The sequence below is a fragment of the Cetorhinus maximus genome, chromosome 14 (genome assembly GCF_964194155.1).
Source record: "Cetorhinus maximus chromosome 14, sCetMax3.hap1.1, whole genome shotgun sequence".
NCBI classification, from domain to species: Eukaryota; Metazoa; Chordata; class Chondrichthyes; order Lamniformes; family Cetorhinidae; genus Cetorhinus; species Cetorhinus maximus.
In genome coordinates, this window is record NC_135892.1 from 79,011,003 (window position 1) to 79,029,969 (window position 18,967).

The 18,967-nt window shown below is 42.4% G+C and overlaps 1 protein-coding gene across 2 annotated transcripts in view; it reads left to right on the forward strand.

Annotated features, from left to right (window-relative positions):
* Positions 1-4,039: 4,039 nt before the first annotated feature.
* The window catches only part of ubr2 (ubiquitin protein ligase E3 component n-recognin 2), a 141,660-nt gene continuing 126,732 nt past the window's right edge, over positions 4,040-18,967 (forward strand). For both annotated transcript variants that reach the window (XM_078557131.1, XM_078557132.1), the window contains exon 1: positions 4,040-4,170. In XM_078557131.1, the coding sequence (XP_078413257.1) occupies positions 4,093-4,170 (78 nt within the window). In that variant the 5' untranslated portion in view covers positions 4,040-4,092. The remainder of the gene's footprint in view (positions 4,171-18,967) is intronic.

Genomic DNA, 18,967 nt, shown 5'->3' on the forward strand with positions numbered 1-18,967 from the left:
CAGCCAGATCAGGCATGGTCTTATTGAATGGCAGAGCAGACTTGATGGGTCAAATGGCCTACTCTGCTCCTCAGTCTTCGGTTCCTATATTTTATGACAATCTAGCAGTTTCACGGTCATTCCTGATACAAGGTTTTATTCGAAATCTGAGAAACAACTTCAGCTTTGGAAGTTTGGCTAAAGCAGTGTCTCATATGTCTCACTTGATGTACCGCATCTGGTTTGTAGCTTATACAACAACAGGTATCGCAACTGAAGTTGGCTCTACCCACCCGACTCACACACAACACTTGCAGCAGGGATTGTTGCGTAACCATCAGGAAAAGGCAAAATTGCCATCTTTTTGCTTCACCAACCCAAGAGCACTGAGGTTAAGATCAGCTAACACAGCATAAATTGAGGATTTGGTTTATGTTTTGATATTTCAGAATAGTCCCCAAAAGAACGTGCAAATCTTATGCAGGAACAAATGAACATTAAGAAAGGTGTGATCTATTAGAAAAACAAGTCTGATCAAGACAAGCAGAACATGCTGAAAATACTCAGCCGGCAGCATCTGCGGAGAGATGTTCAGGTCGCTGCGAGCATTTTCTGCTTTTATATCAGATTTCCAGCATATTGCAGTATTTTGCTTTTGTGTTCTGATCAAGATAATGATTTTTTTTGGGGTGGGGGGGGGGGGAGGGCGGTCTAAACTTAATAAGAAATAAATTGGTCAACAAGTGAATTCTTTTACAAAACAAAAACAGAATTACCTGGAAAAACTCAGCAAGTCTGGCAGCATCGGCGGAGAAGAAATCAGTCAACGTTTCGAGCCTCCATGCCCCTTCGGCAGAACTGCAGCATAGTTTCAGCAAGGGAGAAATATAAATTGGTTTAAGGTGGGTGGGGGGCGGGGGGGAAGAGACACATTGAGGGTGTGGTGTGAGCAGATAATAATCAAAAGATGTCAGAGACAAAAGGGTCAAAGAGGTGTTGAAGGTGGTGGTCTTTGTCTGAGAAAAGTGCTAATTAAGAATGGAAGACAGGATATTCAAAGTACAGCTCTAGTGGGGGTGGGGTGGAAAGACTAAAGGTTTTAGTTTTAGATTTAAAAATAATGGAAATAGGTGGGGAAAGAAGAATCTATATAAATTATTGAAAAAAAAAGGAGGGGGGGAAAGAAACGGGGTGGGGATGGGGGGAGGGGGAGTTTAAGATCTAAAGTTGTTGAATTCAATATTCAGCCCAGAGGGCTGTAAAGTGCCTAGTCGGAAGATGAGGTGCTGTTCCTCCAGTTTGCGTTGGGCTTCACTGGAACAATGCAGCAAGCCAAGGACAGACATGTTGGCAAGAGAACAAGGTGGAGTGTTAAAATGGCAAGCGACAGGGAGGTTTGGGTCTTTCTTGCGGACAGACCGCAGGTGTTCCGCAAAACGGTCGCCCAGTTTGCGTTTGGTCTCTCCAATGTAGAGGAGACCGCATTGGGAGCAACGAATGCAGTAGACTAAGTTAGGGGAAATGCAAGTGAAATGCTGCTTCACTTGAAAGGAGTGTTTGGGCCCTTGGACGGTGAGGAGAGAGGAAGTGAAGGGGCAGGTGTTGCATCTTCTGCGTGGGCATGGGGAGGTGCCATAAGTGGGGGTTGAGGAGTAGGGGGTGATGGAGGAGTGGACCAGGGTGTCCCGGAGGGAACGATCCCTACGGAATGCCGTCAAGGGGGGTGAAGGGAAGATGTGTTTGGTGGTGGCATCATGCTGGAGTTGGCGGAAATGGCGGAGGATGATCCTTTGAATGCGGAGGCTGGTGGGGTGATAAGTGAGGACAAGGGGGACCCTATCATGTTTCTGGGAAGGAGGAGAAGGCGTGAGGGAGGATGCGCGGGATATGGGCCGGACACGGTTGAGGGCCCTGTCAACGACCGTGGATGGAAAACCTCGGTTAAGGAAGAAGGAGGACATGTCAGAGGAGCTGTTTTTGAAGGTAGCGTCATCAGAACAGATGCGACGGAGGCGAAGGAACTGAGAGAATGGGATGGAGTCTTTACAAGAAGCGGGGTGTGAGGAGCTGTAGTCGAGGTAGCTGTGGGAGTCGGTAGGCTTGTAATGGATATTGGTGGACAGTCTATCATCAGAAATTGAGACAGAGAGGTCAAGGAAGGGAAGAGAAGTGTCAGAGATGGACCATGTGAAGATGATGGAGGGGTGGAGATTGGAAGCAAAATTAATAAATTTTTCCAGGTCCCGACGAGAGCATGAAGCAGCACCGAAGTAATCATCGATGTACCGGAGAAAGAGTTGTGGGAGGGGGCCGGAGTAGGACTGGAACAAGGAATGTTCCACATACCCCATAAAGAGACAGGCATAGCTGGGGCCCATGCGGGTACCCATAGCCACACCTTTTATTTGGAGGAAGTGAGAGGAGTTGAAGGAGAAATTGTTCAGTGTGAGAACAAGTTCAGCCAGATGGAGGAGAGTAGTGGTGGATGGGGATTGTTGGGGCCTCTGTTCAAGGAAGAAGCTAAGGGCCCTCAGACCATCCTGGTGGGGGATGGAGGTGTAGAGGGATTGGACATCCATGGTGAAGAGGAAGCGGTTGGGGCCAGGGAACTGGAAATTGTTGATGTGACGTAAGGTGTCAGAGGAATCACGGATGTAGGTGGGAAGGGACTGGACAAGGGGAGAGAGAAGGGAGTCAAGATAACGAGAAATGAGTTCCGTGGGGCAGGAACAGGCTGACACGATCGGTCTGCCAGGACAGTTCTGTTTGTGGATTTTGGGTAGGAGGTAGAAGCGGGCCGTCCGAGGTTGGGCGACTATCAAGTTGGAAGCTGTGGGAGGAAGATCTCCAGAGGAGATGAGGTCAGTGACAGTCCTGGAAACAATGGCTTGATGTTCTGTGGTGGGGTCATGGTCCAGGGAGAGGTAGGAGGAAGTGTCTGCGAGTTGACGCTCAGCCTCCGCGAGGTAGAGGTCAATGCGCCAGACAACAACAGTACCACCCTTGTCAGCGGGTTTGATGACAATGTTGGGGTTGGACCTGAGAGAACGGAGTGCAGTGAGTTCAGAGAGAGACAGATTAGAATGGGTGAGAGGAGCAGAGAAATTGAGACGGCTAATGTCACGCCGACAGTTCTCAATGAAAAGATCAAGAGAAGGTAAGAATCCAGAGGGAGGGGTCCAAGTGGAGGGAGAATATTGGAGGTGGGTAAAAGGATCCGTTGAACGGGGAGAGGACTCCTGCCCAAAGAAGTGAGCACGGAGACGAAGACGGCGGAAGAAGAGTTCAGCATCATGCCGAGCCCGAAATTCATTGAGATGAGGGCGTAAGGGTATGAAACTAAGTCCTTTGCTGAGCACTGAACGTTCAGCATCGGAGAGGGGAAGGTCAGGGGGTATAGTGAATACGCGGCTGGGGCTGGGATTGGAAGATGGGGTGAGGACGGAGGGACAAGCAGGGGTGGAGGGTCCCAGATGGGTGTTGGAGTCGATGAGTTGTTGGAGCTTGCGTTCCTTAGCACTTGAGAGAAAGAGAAAAAGTTTCTTGTTGAGGCGACGGATGAGGCGAAGAATAAAATGAAACTGGGGGCACGCGCAGCTTTGAAAAAGGGTGCGGCGGTGCTGCTGGAGGGAGAGGTCGAGTGTGTTCATATGGCGGCGCATGGCACTGAGTGTGGATCTCAGAATGCGACGGGAACAGCAGTCCGAGAAACGTTTTATGTCCCGGAGATACCTGTAATCCTGGGTGGGTTCGAAACAAGAGGGATGGAATTTCAGTTGAAATCCACGTGGGGTGAGTCGGAGACGGAGACAGTCACTGAGAAAGGAGATATGGCTGTGAAAGCGGGTTTTAGTAAACACCTTGTCAAACACCAGGAGAGAAATGGAAAGCAATGAAGGTGAGCAGGAAGTGAATTCTTTTGGCAGTTAAAAAGTTGGCAAAAACACTGGAATAACAATGGTCTTGTCTTAACTTCTCACCCTGGTGATTGGTCTGACAATGGAAGAGTATGATTGGCTGAGAGCCGTGCCCCAGTCGAGCGGATGTTTGGCCTTGGTGACGATCATTTCCGCTTTCAGACCTGCTCCCGTTTCTTAGGCCCAGAAATCCAAGATGGCGGCTACTGAGTCGGAAGAGGTTCCGTCCATCCCGAAGTTTTTAATGGACTGTTCGGCGAAGGACATCGCCTTGGTACGAAATATAAGACACCTTGCGTTCATTTTCCTCTCGCTAATACGGTGGAGAACCGGTGTTCACTTTGATTTCTCCCCCCACCCCTCTCTCCGTATAAAGCAGCAGTTTGTGTTTCTCAGACAGAGGGAAGGTTGCTATGTAAAGATCTCTCTCTCTAGGCCTGCGGCGCTGTCCTCGGATTTGCTGAGACATGGTGTCCGCGGGTCAGATGAAAGGCTGGTCAAAGGACCAGCAGCGCTTCAAGCTCTTATTCGGATCCCCAAGAGACTCGGGGATGATTGTTTTTTTTTGCATGACTTGTTTTAACATCTGAAGATCCATTCGTGTTGTTAACTTACCGGACTCAGTACTTGATGCTGTTGACGTGAAGCGACAACCTCATCAGAAACAAATTATTTGACATCCACTCGAATGATATGTAACTAGCATTTAAATATCCCGAATCCGGAACGCGGGGAGCAGGTTGACTGAAGAAAACGAGCTTCAGGAGTTAAAATATGAAAAAATACCAGCTGTTATTATCTGTTAATTGGCCACGCTCCAAATGTCTTAGTTACAGCAATTTGGTGGTGCACAAGTTGAATCTATTACCACCTCTCATAAATGTGCACTTGAGTTTTGAAGTAGAGTTGATTTTTGAGGTAAAATTTATTAGCCTTTGAAACCTTGGCAAGCGTGCCAAGAAATTAGATCTGCATATTGCATAAAAGAAAGAAGGAAAATGAAGTGTTTTATAAATGAAGACCTTTAAGTGCTTGATAGTTATTTTGGTGTCCAGTCGTTGTAAGATAAGCAAAAATAGCAAATTTGGTGGGGTTGACTGCAGGATAAATGTTGGCTAGGAATTGGGATTAATACCCCATGTGTGAAACATGCCATCTGAAAGAGAAAAGTTTGTTTTTTTATGTGTCAAAGCACATGGCAGCCATTTAAGTACTGTCACTGTTGTAATGTAGGAAAATGTGGCTGTCAGTTTGCGCACAGCAGAGAAACCTGTAACTAGATGTACTGTTTTAATGTTGATGTTGAGCCATTAATATTAGCCAGCAGTTAGGGAGAACTCCACTGCTTTCTGAATCATGCCTTTGGATCTTTTACAGCACCTGAGGGGTCAAACAAGACCTAGTTTAAACTTGTTTAAAGTCTCATCTGAAAGACAGCACCTCTGACATTACAGTAAAGCCCTGCCTTTCACGACTTCCTTGTTCACGTTTTCACTTAGCTGTGCTTTGTACACCGCATCACCCATCGCGTGAGCGATATTCGCTTATCCACATTTTCTTCTCCCTCTCTCTTCTTTCCCTGGGAAGATGACAGCCATGACGGAGCAGAGACTGGAATGGTTGCAGCTGAAGTGCAGCCCGACGGAGGGATTAACTTGGAAATGTCTGAAAATCTCGGTCTAGAGCTGCAATAATGGCTCTATTCAATTTTGAAATCTTCACTGATGCATTGCTTAGCATTGTTTGTCGTATACAGATACTGTACCGCAATTTGCTGTAGAGTAACTGCCCAAACCAGTGCTGCCCTTGCATTGTTGGAACCATTGAAAAGCATTTTCCTCATTCACCATTTCACTGCGAGGTTTTATGTAACCCCTGCGAGTGCCCCAATTTTCATGTACATTACCCCCTCAGTACTGAAATGCTCATCTCTCTGGAGTGGGACTTGAACTTGCAACCTTTTGATTTCTAGGCAAAAATGCCACCACCGAACCAAGGTGGAAGACTTAAGTTTAACTTCTCGTCTGAATGATAGCATCTCTGACAATCAGTCGTGTTCCCTCAGTACCACCCAGAAATATCAGCCTAGATCAAGTGTGCCTATGTATTATCCACATAAGAGTTTAATTTGGCCTGTTATATGCTGGACTTTAGGTTGCCAAGATTGATGGAATAGGAAGTGAATCTCCCTGGCACTGCTGCTAGTCTGTGACTCCTTTCCTGTAAAATGGGAGATTGGAGCACTGAGGGGTGGGAGGGAGGTGTGCTATTGAGATTTGATTCAGATGGAGGGAAAAATCCACTAACAGTTTGGGATTCCCAAGACGGGAAGGGTCGATCAGGGGATTGGGACTTGAGGGTGGCAGTGGTTCTGGAGACTGCGACTCCCTGGATAGGACAGGAGTCATTTGGAAGATTAGAACTTCTGGGGAATGGTGGGAGGTGGATACAGTGAATTTTAGGAGATTGAGGCTCCAAGTATTGGGGTATCATAGATTTTTTTTTATTCTTTCACAGGATATGGGCATCGCTGGCTAGGTAAGCATTTACTGCCCATCCCCAATTGCCCTTGAGAAGGTGGTGGTGAGCTGCTGCCTTGAACTGCTGTGGTCCATTTGGGGCAGGTACACTTGAAGTGCTGTTAGGGAGGGAATCCATCTGGTTTCTTTCATTTTACACTTCGTAGTGGTTTGATACAGCCAAGTGGCTTGCTTGGTCATTTCAGAGGGCATTTTAAGAGTCAACCATATTGTTGTGGGCCTGGAGTCAGACCAGGAAAGGATGGCAGATTTCCTTCCCTAAAGGATATGAGTAAATGACAAGTTTTACAACAATCAAGAATGGTTTCATGGTCACTATTACCGAGTCTAGCTTTTAATTCCAGATTTATTAATTGAATTCATTGAATTTAAATTCTACCAGTCAATGATTTGGGATTTTGAACCCTGGGTTGTTAGCCTGGCGGCATTACCATTATGCCACCACCTCCCCTTGTCTTAGGCAGTGAGAAGTGATGGGGAGATGGGCTGAAGCAGCGGTAACAACGTAGTGGAATCGATGCTGAGAGTGATGGGTAAGTCCAACCCTGGAGGCTTTTATTTTTATTTATTTGTTCAAGTGATGTAGGCATCGCTGGCTAGGCCAGCATTTATTCCCTGTCCCTAATTGCCCTTGAGAAGGTGATGGTGAGCTGGCTTCTTAACCGCTGCAATCCATGTGGTGTAGGTATACCCACAGTGCCATTAGGAAGGAAGTTCCAGGATTTTGACCCAGTGACAGTGAAGAAACGGCATTATAGTTCCAAGTCAGGATGGTGAGTGGCTTGTAGTGGAACTTGCAGGTGGTGGTGTTTTCATGCAGCGTCTGTCTTCGTCCATCTAAATGGTATTGGTCGCGGGTTTGAAATACGCTGTCGAAAGAGCTTTGGTGAGTTACTGCAGTGAATCTTGTAGATGATATACACTGCTGCTACCATGCGTCAGCGATGGAAGAAGTGAACCTCTAAGGTGCTGCATGGGATGCCAATCAAGCGGGCTGCTTTGTCCTGGATGGCATCATACTTCTTGACTGTTGTTGGAGCAGCTCTTATTCAGGCAAGTTGAGAGTATTCCACCACACTCTTGACTTGTGCCTTGTGGATGGTGGACAGGTTTTGGGGAGTCAGGAGGTGAGTTACTTGCTGCAGAATTCTCAGCCTCTGACCTGTTCTTGTAGTCACAGTATTTATATGTTTGGCTTAGTTCAGTTTCTGGTCAATGGTAACTCTCAAGATGTTTAGAGTGGGAGATTTGGCAATGGTAATGCCATTGAATGTCAAGGGGAGATAGTTGGATTCACTTTTGTTGGAGATGGGTCATTGTCCGGCATTTGTATGGCGCGAATGTTACTCTGGGTAAAGAGTGAAAGATTGTTTCCAGGAATGGATGAATGGGGAACAAAGGGATAAAGACTTGGGATTCTTGCTGCATTTTGCAAGCTGCAACTGCCACCAGTCATGGTGAGTTTGAAGAGGAAAGAAAGAGGAGGGATGCCCCCTGTTCCTTGGCTCCTTTCTTGACAGCAAACCCTGAACCTGACTTCCTCCATCTCGCATGTCAGTTCTTTGTGTGAGATTTCACAGAGTACGTATCTGAATCTGACTTCAAGCAGCAGCAAGGAGAACAGCTGAACAATGAGATTTGAAACTGGCTGTCCTGGCTGCGAGGATTATTTTTTGAAATTATTTTTGAATGGCATATTTATAATCATAGTTCGAAGAGCATCTTGATCAACCATGTATTCTTTTGATTTTAGCAGTTTGGAACGTTAGCAAGGGTGGACTGATTGTCTTTTTTGAAAAAAGACAATGTGAATGGATTTGTTTTTGTTTTAATCTCCTGCGAATGTTAATTCTGCATAACCTACTTGGAAAGCAGAATTAGCTTTGGTTCTGTGTAGTGTGGTGGAGTAGCGACACACTGCACTCATAGGCACTAACCTATGTTAGTTTTTGTTTGATGTGGAAGATGAGTAGGTTAAGGAAAAGGTGAGTTTTAAATTAAAATGATCCAGAAAAGACTGGTGCTAAAGTAACTTGGGTCTAGAGGCTTTTAAGCTTGCTCCTTGATACAGAGTCCAGAGTGAGGGACGGAAGCAGAAACCTCAACAGATACACAAAATGCTGAAGTTGCACTCTGTCGCTTGAAAGAAAAATGCTAGTTTATTCACGATTTTGCTTAGACTATGCAATGTTATGATTTCATAAGTGTGGCGCAGTGTCTGACAAAAGGGTATAGTTGAAAAATGGGGTTGAACAGGGCGGTTGTTCTGGTGGCCAGGATTTTCATGTCTCAAGTCCATAAATCTTGGAGAGGCAGATGCGTCTATGCCTAAACCTATGATTTGTTTTTATTTCCATCTATTACTTTATGAATGGTGATGACAAATCTGGTAATTCAATGTTCTAATTTAAAAATGGAAGTAGGTATTGTGCAGCAGATTCATTGAGGAAAAACAACAGCCAGCTTTGGTGCATTTCCCACAAAAGAAAATCCAACCTTTCAAAAAATCAGAAATAAGTGTGGTTTAAGTTCTGACAATTGTCTTTACTATAATTTTTGTACTCCCCCTCTTAAACTGTGCAAACAGTAACTCAGAGTGCAGTTGGTGCCATTTAGGTAAATTACCTGAACGTTTCCGTGAATTATGAAATGAATCTCATATCTTCGTGGATGTGAATGGAAAGCCATTATGCTTGATTTCGTCATAGTGATAAATAGAATATTCTCAAATACTGAAGCAAACCATATTTTGAAAAATGCAAAGTGCACAGGAAAGTTAAATAAATTTTATGATTTAGTACCCTCATTTAAAAGCAGCAATATCTGCTAATATTTGCTATGTATGCTGTTAACATGCAGGTGTGATTACCCATGAAATAGCAATCTCATTAAAACCATTTTGCGGGAGAATTTTTGAAGAACTGCATGTTAAAATCTGTAAAAAAAAAATAGTGGAGTGGAAATTCAAATGCATGTCAGAAGCTGGTGCCTGAGGCACATCTGCAATTCATGCCTCGGGCCTCATTTTAATAAGATATAGTTCCTCCAGAGGCACCTTGCCCTATTTTGGGGATCAAACTCGGGTCCACTTTAGTCCTGTGACTTATAAAATACAAGAGTTCTAAGGGCAGGATGGCAGTGGCCCACAGTCATGGAAAAGCTTGAGTCAGAGCTTGCAGGGTTCAATTTTTGAAGAATTCTGCAGACAGACTCTGAAACAGGTGTTAGACTCTTATTGACATTAAATTGCTGATTTCGTGAGACCACCAGGAATGCTCCAAAACAATGAGGACCAATATGGCAATGGGTTCTCAGGGCCCAGAAGCTACTATATGTTCCAGTTTTATACTCAAAAAGTGGATGAAATGCATACTAAAGTCTGCCCCAGTGTGTTGAATATGGCCCATGCTAAGTGCCAGATGTCTCATCAGGCCCACTGTATAAAATATGCATGTCATTCTCAGCCTAAATTATGTTCTCAAATTGTGGAGAAGAGCTCGGAATTGTAATTTTCTTGAATCAGATGAGTGCTACCTATGAGCCAAGCTGATATTTATGCTGCAAATGTTGCCTCACTTTGCACTGATATTTATAAGTTCTAATGTCAATCTTGAGTCAGAGCCTGGCTTGACTTCAGAAAAAGTTGAGAGTCAAGGGAGTATTTCTGAACGTTGTTATGCCTGTTATCAGAAGTCTCTTGAGATCATTGAAGGATTTATGTCACCCACTGTCATGCTAATCTTTCTCCTATTTGAATTCCTCCAGTCTAGCTTTTATCAGCCCACAGCACTGAATCAACTCAACAACATTGTTTTATGTTACCATGATGTTTTCTTTCCTTTTGCCCTTATTGACCTGTCCAAGACATTGACACAGTTGGCCATATGGTCCTCCATGACCTTTATGATGCAGCTTACATAAACAGAATTCTTTTTATTTAGTTTGACTCCCTCATTTTAAGCGATGGCTTCTATTCCTGATGCTGTACAGCTGCCTCACCACTGGTGTACTTCAGTGTTAAATGTTTTTTTATTTTCTTCATTTGTATGGGACTCCTTAGTAATATTATCTATTGCAAAGGACCAGGTTTCCACCTGCGGGCTAAAGATATGTGGATTTACCTCTTAACCATCTCCATGTTGCTAGATTGCTTTTCTGGAATTAGATTAAAATCAAAAGCTAGAAAATTGTCAAATTGAACTTCAGGCTGACAAAAGTTGTCAATTTGGATATGCCAAAGGGCTCCTAAATTGATTTATTTCCCTGGTTTCTTGCTCAGATTAAACCAGAAATTTTGGATATTTCTATTCAGCCCTGAGCTGATCTGCAAACTGCACATATTGTTCATGACCAAAATTGCCTACTTTCATCTCTTTGAGATCACATGTTGGCACCTTTCACCTCACCCCGTCACCTCTGATAAAAATAACCACACTCCTGCCTCAAGACTGCATTTCTACAACATCTGCCACTATCTTTCTGAGCTCCATGCTACAGCAACTTCAGCATATCACCTGAATACCTGTCCTGCATGTTTATTATTTCTGCCCTTACTGACTTCTTTGGCTTCCTGTTGTTAAAATCATCAATTGACCTCAAATTTCAATTAAGCAGCATAAATGGCACAGCAAAAAGGCATGTACTAGTTAAAACAAAATGAAAAGATAACTTATTTATACAAAATGCATGAATCTACATGGCATTGTGCCTGACTTTGGAAGGATAACGGTGCGGAAAGGGTAGAAGAAGATATGGGTAGAGATAGGTGGAAAAGGCAGGGAAGAAGGGATAAGGGAGAGGAGGGGGAAAAAAAGGATGGAAATTGGCATTGAAGATGGGAGAGCGAGTAATGGTGATGATTGGCAGTTGCCTTGCAATCTCCTGACTGCTGAGCAATCTAAGTGGTAATGGTAGGGTGGTGAGATAAATGAAGAGGAGTGGTGGTGACCTGGCATTCTTCTGGGTGTTGAAGCAATCAATCTCAGCAAGAGCTGGAGCAGGGGTGGGGATGCTGGGATGGGACTCTGGAGACAATTCATTATAAATGATAGGATAGCTGCCATTACCAAGGCAGTAACAAATGTCATCACTTGGTCTAATTTCTTTTCCGTTCTTGTGGCTGGTGATGTGTTCGATATTCTTGAAGTAGGGAAGACTATCCCAGGATGGATCAGTTTGCTTCAGAGACATAAAACCTGGAAGGGTATTTGCTCATGCCCGTAAGCATCATATCAGAGTGAGGTGAACCAAGTTTGGCTTGTTTTAAATGTGGAACAAATGTTGACTTGTCTTCAAGGTGCAGCATGGCAGATGCATCAGGACATCACTTTTTTTTGTCCTTTGCTCATAAAGGGTTGAAGGTAATTGACAAAAAGCCAGATTTTTGCAGGGCTAGATTGGCTTTTTAAAGTTTTTGAAAAGTACTGGGCTGTTCTTTTTGCATCGGTCAAAATCCTGGAACTCCGTTCCTAACATCACTGTGTTTATACTGACACCACGTGGACTGGAGCAGTTCAAGAAGTGGCTCACCACCACCACCACCTTAAGGCCAATTAGGGGTGGGCAATAAATGCTGGACTAGCCAGGGATGCCCACACCCTACGAAACAACAAATATAAAAAAAACAACATCCAATTGCTTGGAACTACTCTGTCCTTATTATTGAGGAACCAAAAGCTGAATGTTATTCACAGGGTTAGTAAGATTGTAGATTTGAAATTTGTAAGAAAGAATCAATGCCCACATACTCAGCAAGTAAGTGATCCTTACTGGAAAGTGTGTTTGTATCTGCGAAGGAAACTGATTTAGATGTGATGGCAACATTGCCAGATTGTCCACTAACACTCCATATCCAAGCTCATATGGAAGTGGTTCTAGAGGGTTTTCATTGCCATTATAAATTCTGTGAGGGGGTGAATGAAGAAAATGTAAAAGAAATATTGGAACAGAGGGGACATGGGATTTTAGGTTGCAGGGGTTGAAGTATAGATCAAGGTGAACAGATATTATAGAACACTTTGTAGTTGGAGTATTATTGGAATGATGGGCATGTTGTGTGTGGAATAGTGGTTCTCAAACTGGGGTCTGAGGAGACTGTCTGGGTGGGGGAACCCATGAAATAATCTGAAAGTGCTTGTAAAGCAGAGCCCACCTTATGGGTGAACAATGTCTCAGGTTATTGTGGTCAGGGCTGAGATCTCAACTTGTTGCAACACAGCTACTCAGTACTGCCAGCTGCTGTGTAAGATGCTCAACTTCATGGTTAAAAGCCCCACACAGTGTGACGAGGTAAATAAAGTTTGCAGCCTCTTGCCTTGGTACATTGTCATTCTAGTAGATGCAGAAAGCTGTCATACTGGTCTCAGACCATCCTTTGCAGGGCCACTGGTTTACCAGACAGTAAAATAGATTTTGTTTTTTTTAATTTTGTGTGATTTTTTTGCAAGTGTTTTGTGGGGCCGCATTCTGAAATTCCAATCCTTGAAAATCAAGAAACATTGGTTTTTATATAGAATTATTTTTAAGTGCTGTTGTCAAACATCACACCAAGGATAGAGATTCAATGAAAAGCAGACACACCCATTTCAATTATGTCTATAAGTAAATACTTGATTTCTTAAAAGCATTATTGAAGCACTCTTTACATGTAGCAGTTTCATAATATGAGTATTATATAACAATGTAGCTCAATTTAGGTGGGGTGGTGGTTTGTGATTTACCAATCCATTTGAAAAGGCTTCAACTATAAAAGTGTGAGACCCACTGGGGTAGAAGACAAATGGAGATGATTAAATTCCCTTTATTGTACTGTTGGACAATTTCTCTGTTCTTCACTTATGTTTGATCAGGAAACACTATTAATGGTTTGTTTTTCTCTGAGGCATTAAGCTCACATCCTGTCCGCCAGTTCAGGTGGATGTAAAAGGTCCCATAAAAAATTCAAACAAGTGCAAGGAGTTTTTTCTGGCGCCAATGCCTATATACCTTCATAAGCTCTCAGAAGAGATTAATTGAACATTTATATATTTAAATTTTTTCATTCTTTCATAGGACATGGTCATCGCTGGCAAGGCCAGCATTTATTGCTTACCCGTGCATTCAGCCATTTCTTGATATCACGTGGAATGAATCGAATTAGTTGAAGATTTGCATCTGTGATGCTGGGGGCCTTATGGGATCTTGCTGTGTGTAAATTGGTTGCTATATTTGCCTACAAAATAACAACACCTCTACGGTGCATCCCCTCAAGTACCTCTTTGGCTCTTAGAAGGCTCAAGAGCATAAAGACCAATGTAATCCTTATTTTTTTTCCCCTCTCTGTCACCCTATAAATGTTTGAGTTTCCATTGAGTGGCATTTTGGATGAAGGGTGCTCTTGCCCACATTTCTTGTGCTGCAATTTAGGAATTTCTGCATTTCCCTATTCATGACCCTTAATTATTGTATTAGAATTTATCGCAAATCTTTTTCAGAACACTTGCAAAATCACTTTCTAGTCATTTCTGTTATACATTTAGACTCATCATAATGCTATTTTGTTGTTCAGATGAAGCGCAAACAAACAGTAGCCATAATGATAGATATTAGCAGTGTATTATCTTCGGAGCATGTTCTGTCTTTTCAATATTACAGTACTGAGGTTTGTATGATTGTGAATCATTCTTGTTTATTATCTAACTCTTCAAAGATGTTATTGTTTGTAATTCAGTCTCATTATTTAATTTTCTGCAGTCATTTTCATTCATCTGTACTACTTATTCTAAATCTGTCATTTTCACCCCATCATTGTGTGTGCAGCAAAAAAAAATCATGCAAGTGACCACTATTTATTGACTTAATGCATTTATTCAATGGGATATTTGAGTCTATCAGTAACCTAAATGGGTATAGAACAATCAAAGTAGAGCACTGGAATTCCATGTAAGCCGGACTGGCTAGAGCTGGCAGTTTTCTTTCTGCAAAGGACGTAAGTGAGCCCATTGGCTTTTTCCTGGTTATTTTCCTGGCACCCGTCAAATAAATGAACACATTTATTAAATTTATTATCAGCAGCAACTGCATTTGGAGCTGATTAACCCTTTTCTGTTATATGCAGGTTTGTATGTTGGACAAGGGAGTGAGATCCACTGAAACGCTGATACATGGTGTTTGTGCCTCTGTTTGTTTGGTTTAATTGTTCATTGGTTGTGTTTTTGCTGAATCTCATTTGTCTTCTCTCCCTGGACCTTAGTCTTGTGTTGTTTCACCAGCTCGAGCTCTTGAAGTTGCCCTAACAAAGTGCATTAAATATCTTTAATTTAAAAAAGTGAATAAACTGCAGCAACACAAAAGCAATGTACTACGGGCGCTGGAAACCTTTGATTAAGGGTATGATGAGCACCACAGCAGGAGCAGGAAGCAGTAAGAGCTCATTTTTTAAGATTCCTTTAGGATCATCCTATTCTTTAACCGGAACTGTTCTTTTGACCAAATTAATGGATTTTTAAAAAAATTGCTCAGGAACACAGCATAATTTTTTAAAAAGGTAACTTATCTAATTGCCAATTACCAAGACCTGTGGCTTATTCAGTTTCTAAAAATAAAAGTATGTATATTGCACTTTGTTACTGATCAAGTTGAAGAGCTTGAGATTGTTGACAAGTTAAACTTGCCAGTTGAGTTTTCGAAAGAATGATAAGTAATAATTAGGACTGTAGTTCTCCAGAATTTTAGTTCATTTTAGTTGAGTTTCAGGCAGCTTCCAGGTTAGAGTAAACTAAAATGTGCTGGTACTGACCATGTAGTCACAAAATGTTGACATTCTTGAATATTGTGGATTGGGAAACTTTATAAGAACTGCTCTTAGGGTTGCTGCCCTATTGGATAACCAACTTGCTCTCTGAGGCCCGCACTAAACCTACAAGAATAAAGGGTCACAAATTGCTTTGATTAGAAAATTGATCTGCAAACTCAGTGGCTTTTATCTTGGAGGCAAACTTCTGGTCTTCAGAGGGATAGTTAACAAGTCCAGCATTTTGAGTATTTTTGAAGTGTGGTCACTCTGGTAACAGAGGCAACACAGTAGCTAATTGTGATGCTTTATCTTAAGTGATAGTTAAAGCTTAAGTGATGGTAATTGTTGCGAGCAAAAAATTGTTGTGATATCTCCTTTTATAACATGAATTATGGATTAAAATCGTCGATTTTTTTTACAGCAGTTTTATTGTACTTTTACCATTTGCAGGGGGTGATGTCGAGAAAAAGCCATTTAGCCTATCAAGCCTGCTTCTTTCGCATACAATCTGTTTATTTATGGATTCTATCTGTATGAATTATCACCCAAGTGAAAATTTGGCAACATTTCTCTGGCTATGGAAAATGAACATTTTACAATGTGCCTTGATTATTTTAAGTTGGCCAGCTTTTTTTTAAACAGGTCTTGACATTGAAGTGCAGAAAACCTTGGGTGTGATATCATTTTCCTCTGTGTGCCTTATAACCATTCTTCCTACTCTGAATTTTTTTGGCACCTTTTATTTTTGAAGGAGTTAATTGATGACAGTACAAACTACTTTTGCCAGTACTTTGATGCAGTTTGAACTGTTACAGTATGAGTGTGCAAATTTGACTAGAAGAATGCTTTTTTTATTCTTTCATGGGGTGTGGGCATTGCTGGCTCAGCCAGCACTATTGCCCATCCCTAAATTCCCTTGAGAAGGTGGTGATGAGCTGCTGCCTTCAACAGCTGCAATTTATGTGGTGTAGGTACACCCAGTGCTGTTAGAGAGGGAGTTCCAGGATTTTGATTCAGTGACAGTGAAAGAATGGTAATATAGTTCCAAGTCAGGATGGTGAGTGGCTTGGAGGGGAGCTTGCAGATGGTAGTATTCCCATGTATCTGCTTCCCTTGTCCTTCTCGGTGGTAGACGTCGTGGGTTTGGAAGGTGTTGTCTAAGGAACACTCTAAGTGAGTTGTTGCAGTGAATTTTGATGCTAGACACTGCTGCCACTGTGTTGGTGGTGGAGACAGTGAATGTTCATGGTGGTGGATGGGGTGCCAATCAAGCAGGCTGCTTTGTCCTGGATGGTGTTGGGCTTCTTGAGTGTTGTTAGGGCTGCACTCATTCAGACAAATGGAGAGTATTCCATCACACTCCAAACATGTTGATAGTGTGCAGGATTGGTGGAGTCAGGAGGTGAATTACTCTCTGCAGAATTCCCAGCCTCTGTCCTGCCCTTGTAGCCACAGTATTTATATGGCTGGTCCAGTTCAGTTTCTGGCCAATGGTAGCCCCACAAGATGTTGATGGGGGTTTCCGAGTTGGTAATGCAATTGAATGTCAAGGGTAGATGGTTGGATTCTCTCTTGGAGATTGCCTGGCACTTGTGTGGCACGAGTGTTTGAGAATAATTTTACTTTCATGCTATAATAAATATGTAATTTTTGCCAGTTACCCCTTCATCTTTTCTGAATTCTGACTTGTGCTGGAATGTGCAATGGGGCCATTGACTTTCTTTGTGCAAAGCTCAAAAATGCTGTGGTGTTGGTATGTCTTGAGATATGATTATAATATGCTGCACAAAAAAGTCAAAATCTGTCAACATTTTTATAATAATTGAAAGCAAATTCTATTTACTAATCAGAATAATAGGATCATAGTAGAAAAGACTTTCCAGACTGTGGCAGATAACAGAAATTAATAACTCTCAGCTGTTCCCTGCTTCAAATATTTATCTAATTCTCATGTAACTTTTTCCATACAGTTTGTCTCTTGCATCTCTCTGGGTAGCCCATTCTACGCATTCACCATTTTCTGTTTAAACCAGTTAACTCTCAACTCTTTGTTGCTTTCCTCTTCTAAGCTTGAGTGTTTCACAAACTCGAATGCTTGGACACCTTTTCTACAATACAGCAGATGAACGTGTGTGTGTGTGTGTGTGTGTGTGTGTATGTGTATGTGTGTGTGTGTATATATATATATCTATATATATCTGCTATAATGCAGTCCACTATAACATGCCACTCTTTATAATTGTGTAAATTTATCATTTCAGTGTGTATTTCAGAACATTGTTCAAGTGTAAATGCCCCACAGATGATTTAGAACCTTGTGACTAGTTAAGGTACCTGTTTTCTCTGTATAAATGCTGCTCAAATTTGCAATAATACCCATACACCAATCATCCCTGAATCACGAAAGAGAAAATTTGCTGAGAAAATGAAAATAATCACCTAGATAAAGGAAGGCGATGGGTAGGCATCCATTTCGCAAAGAATAGGTCTCACTGAATCATCGCTTCATGTGTGGGTAAAAAAATGAAGAGAAGTTGAGAAGGGTGTTGATGGAGATAGACGAAAATGGCCAAGCAAGAAAGAGAGCCCAAAAATGCCAACAATACACCTCTTGACAAGAATGTATACATGCGGTTCACTCAGCAGAGAGCTGAGGGTGAATCTGTATCTATCCATGGAATTCAAGTAATCTGGCCCTGTTATTCAAGTTCAGGTTTACAAGTTTTGCCACCAAATGAATGGAAACACTAAAGTCCCTGCAGAATTTGGAGCCAGCAAAGGATGGTTCGCAAGATTGAAGAACTGGCATGGCATTTAGCAAATTACTATAAGAGGAGAACAGTCCATGGACGAGCCAGCTACAACATAATTTTCTGCTGAATCGATCAAGATTTTGGGTGAAGGAGATACACAGAACAAGTCTATAACTGCAATGAGATGACTCTGTATTACAAAATGTTAGCAGAAAAGGCACTAGCAACAAGAAATGGCACCAACAAAACACCCGGATTTAAATAGAAAAAGTGAAGGTTGACAGTTGTTCGCTAAAGCTTGCAAAATGCTGTGCCAGTTTTTCAATCTTGCTATCCATCCTTTGTTTGGCAAATTTGGAGCCAGCAATGCTTCCATTGTCTAAACCTAATCTACCATGCCAATACTGAAGGTAGCACCCAAATCCTTGATGACTTCATCAATGTTCACAGATTGGTTGCAGCCATGAATTTGTGCCAAATGTCGGAAAACATCTCAGACAGAACAAGCTACTGAAAAAGGCCATCTTGTTGCTTGATAAGAACCTTGCATGACCATCCCCAGAGAACCTTATAAAGTGAGATGGGATGAGCAAATATGTCTGTCTAATGAAAAAAATGTGTTCAAAAATTCAGCCCCTTGATCAAAGTATCATATTTACCTTCGAACAGCAAATACATGGAAGGCAAATGCAAATTATTACAAGGGGATAGAGTATATAAGTAAGGAAGTCTTACAACAACTGTACAGGGCATTGGTGAGACCACACCTGGAGTGCTGTGTACACTTTTGATCTCCTTACTTAAGGAAGGATATACTTGTGTTGGAGGCAGTTCAGAGAAGATTCGTTAGGCTGATTCCTGGGATAAAGTGGTTGTCCTATGAGGAAACGTTGAGCAGGTTGGGCTCCTTCTCGTTGGAGTTTAGAAGAATGAGAGGTAATGATCATGAAACATAAGATTCTGAGGGGCTTGACAATGTAGGTGCTGAGAGGATGTTTCCCCTCG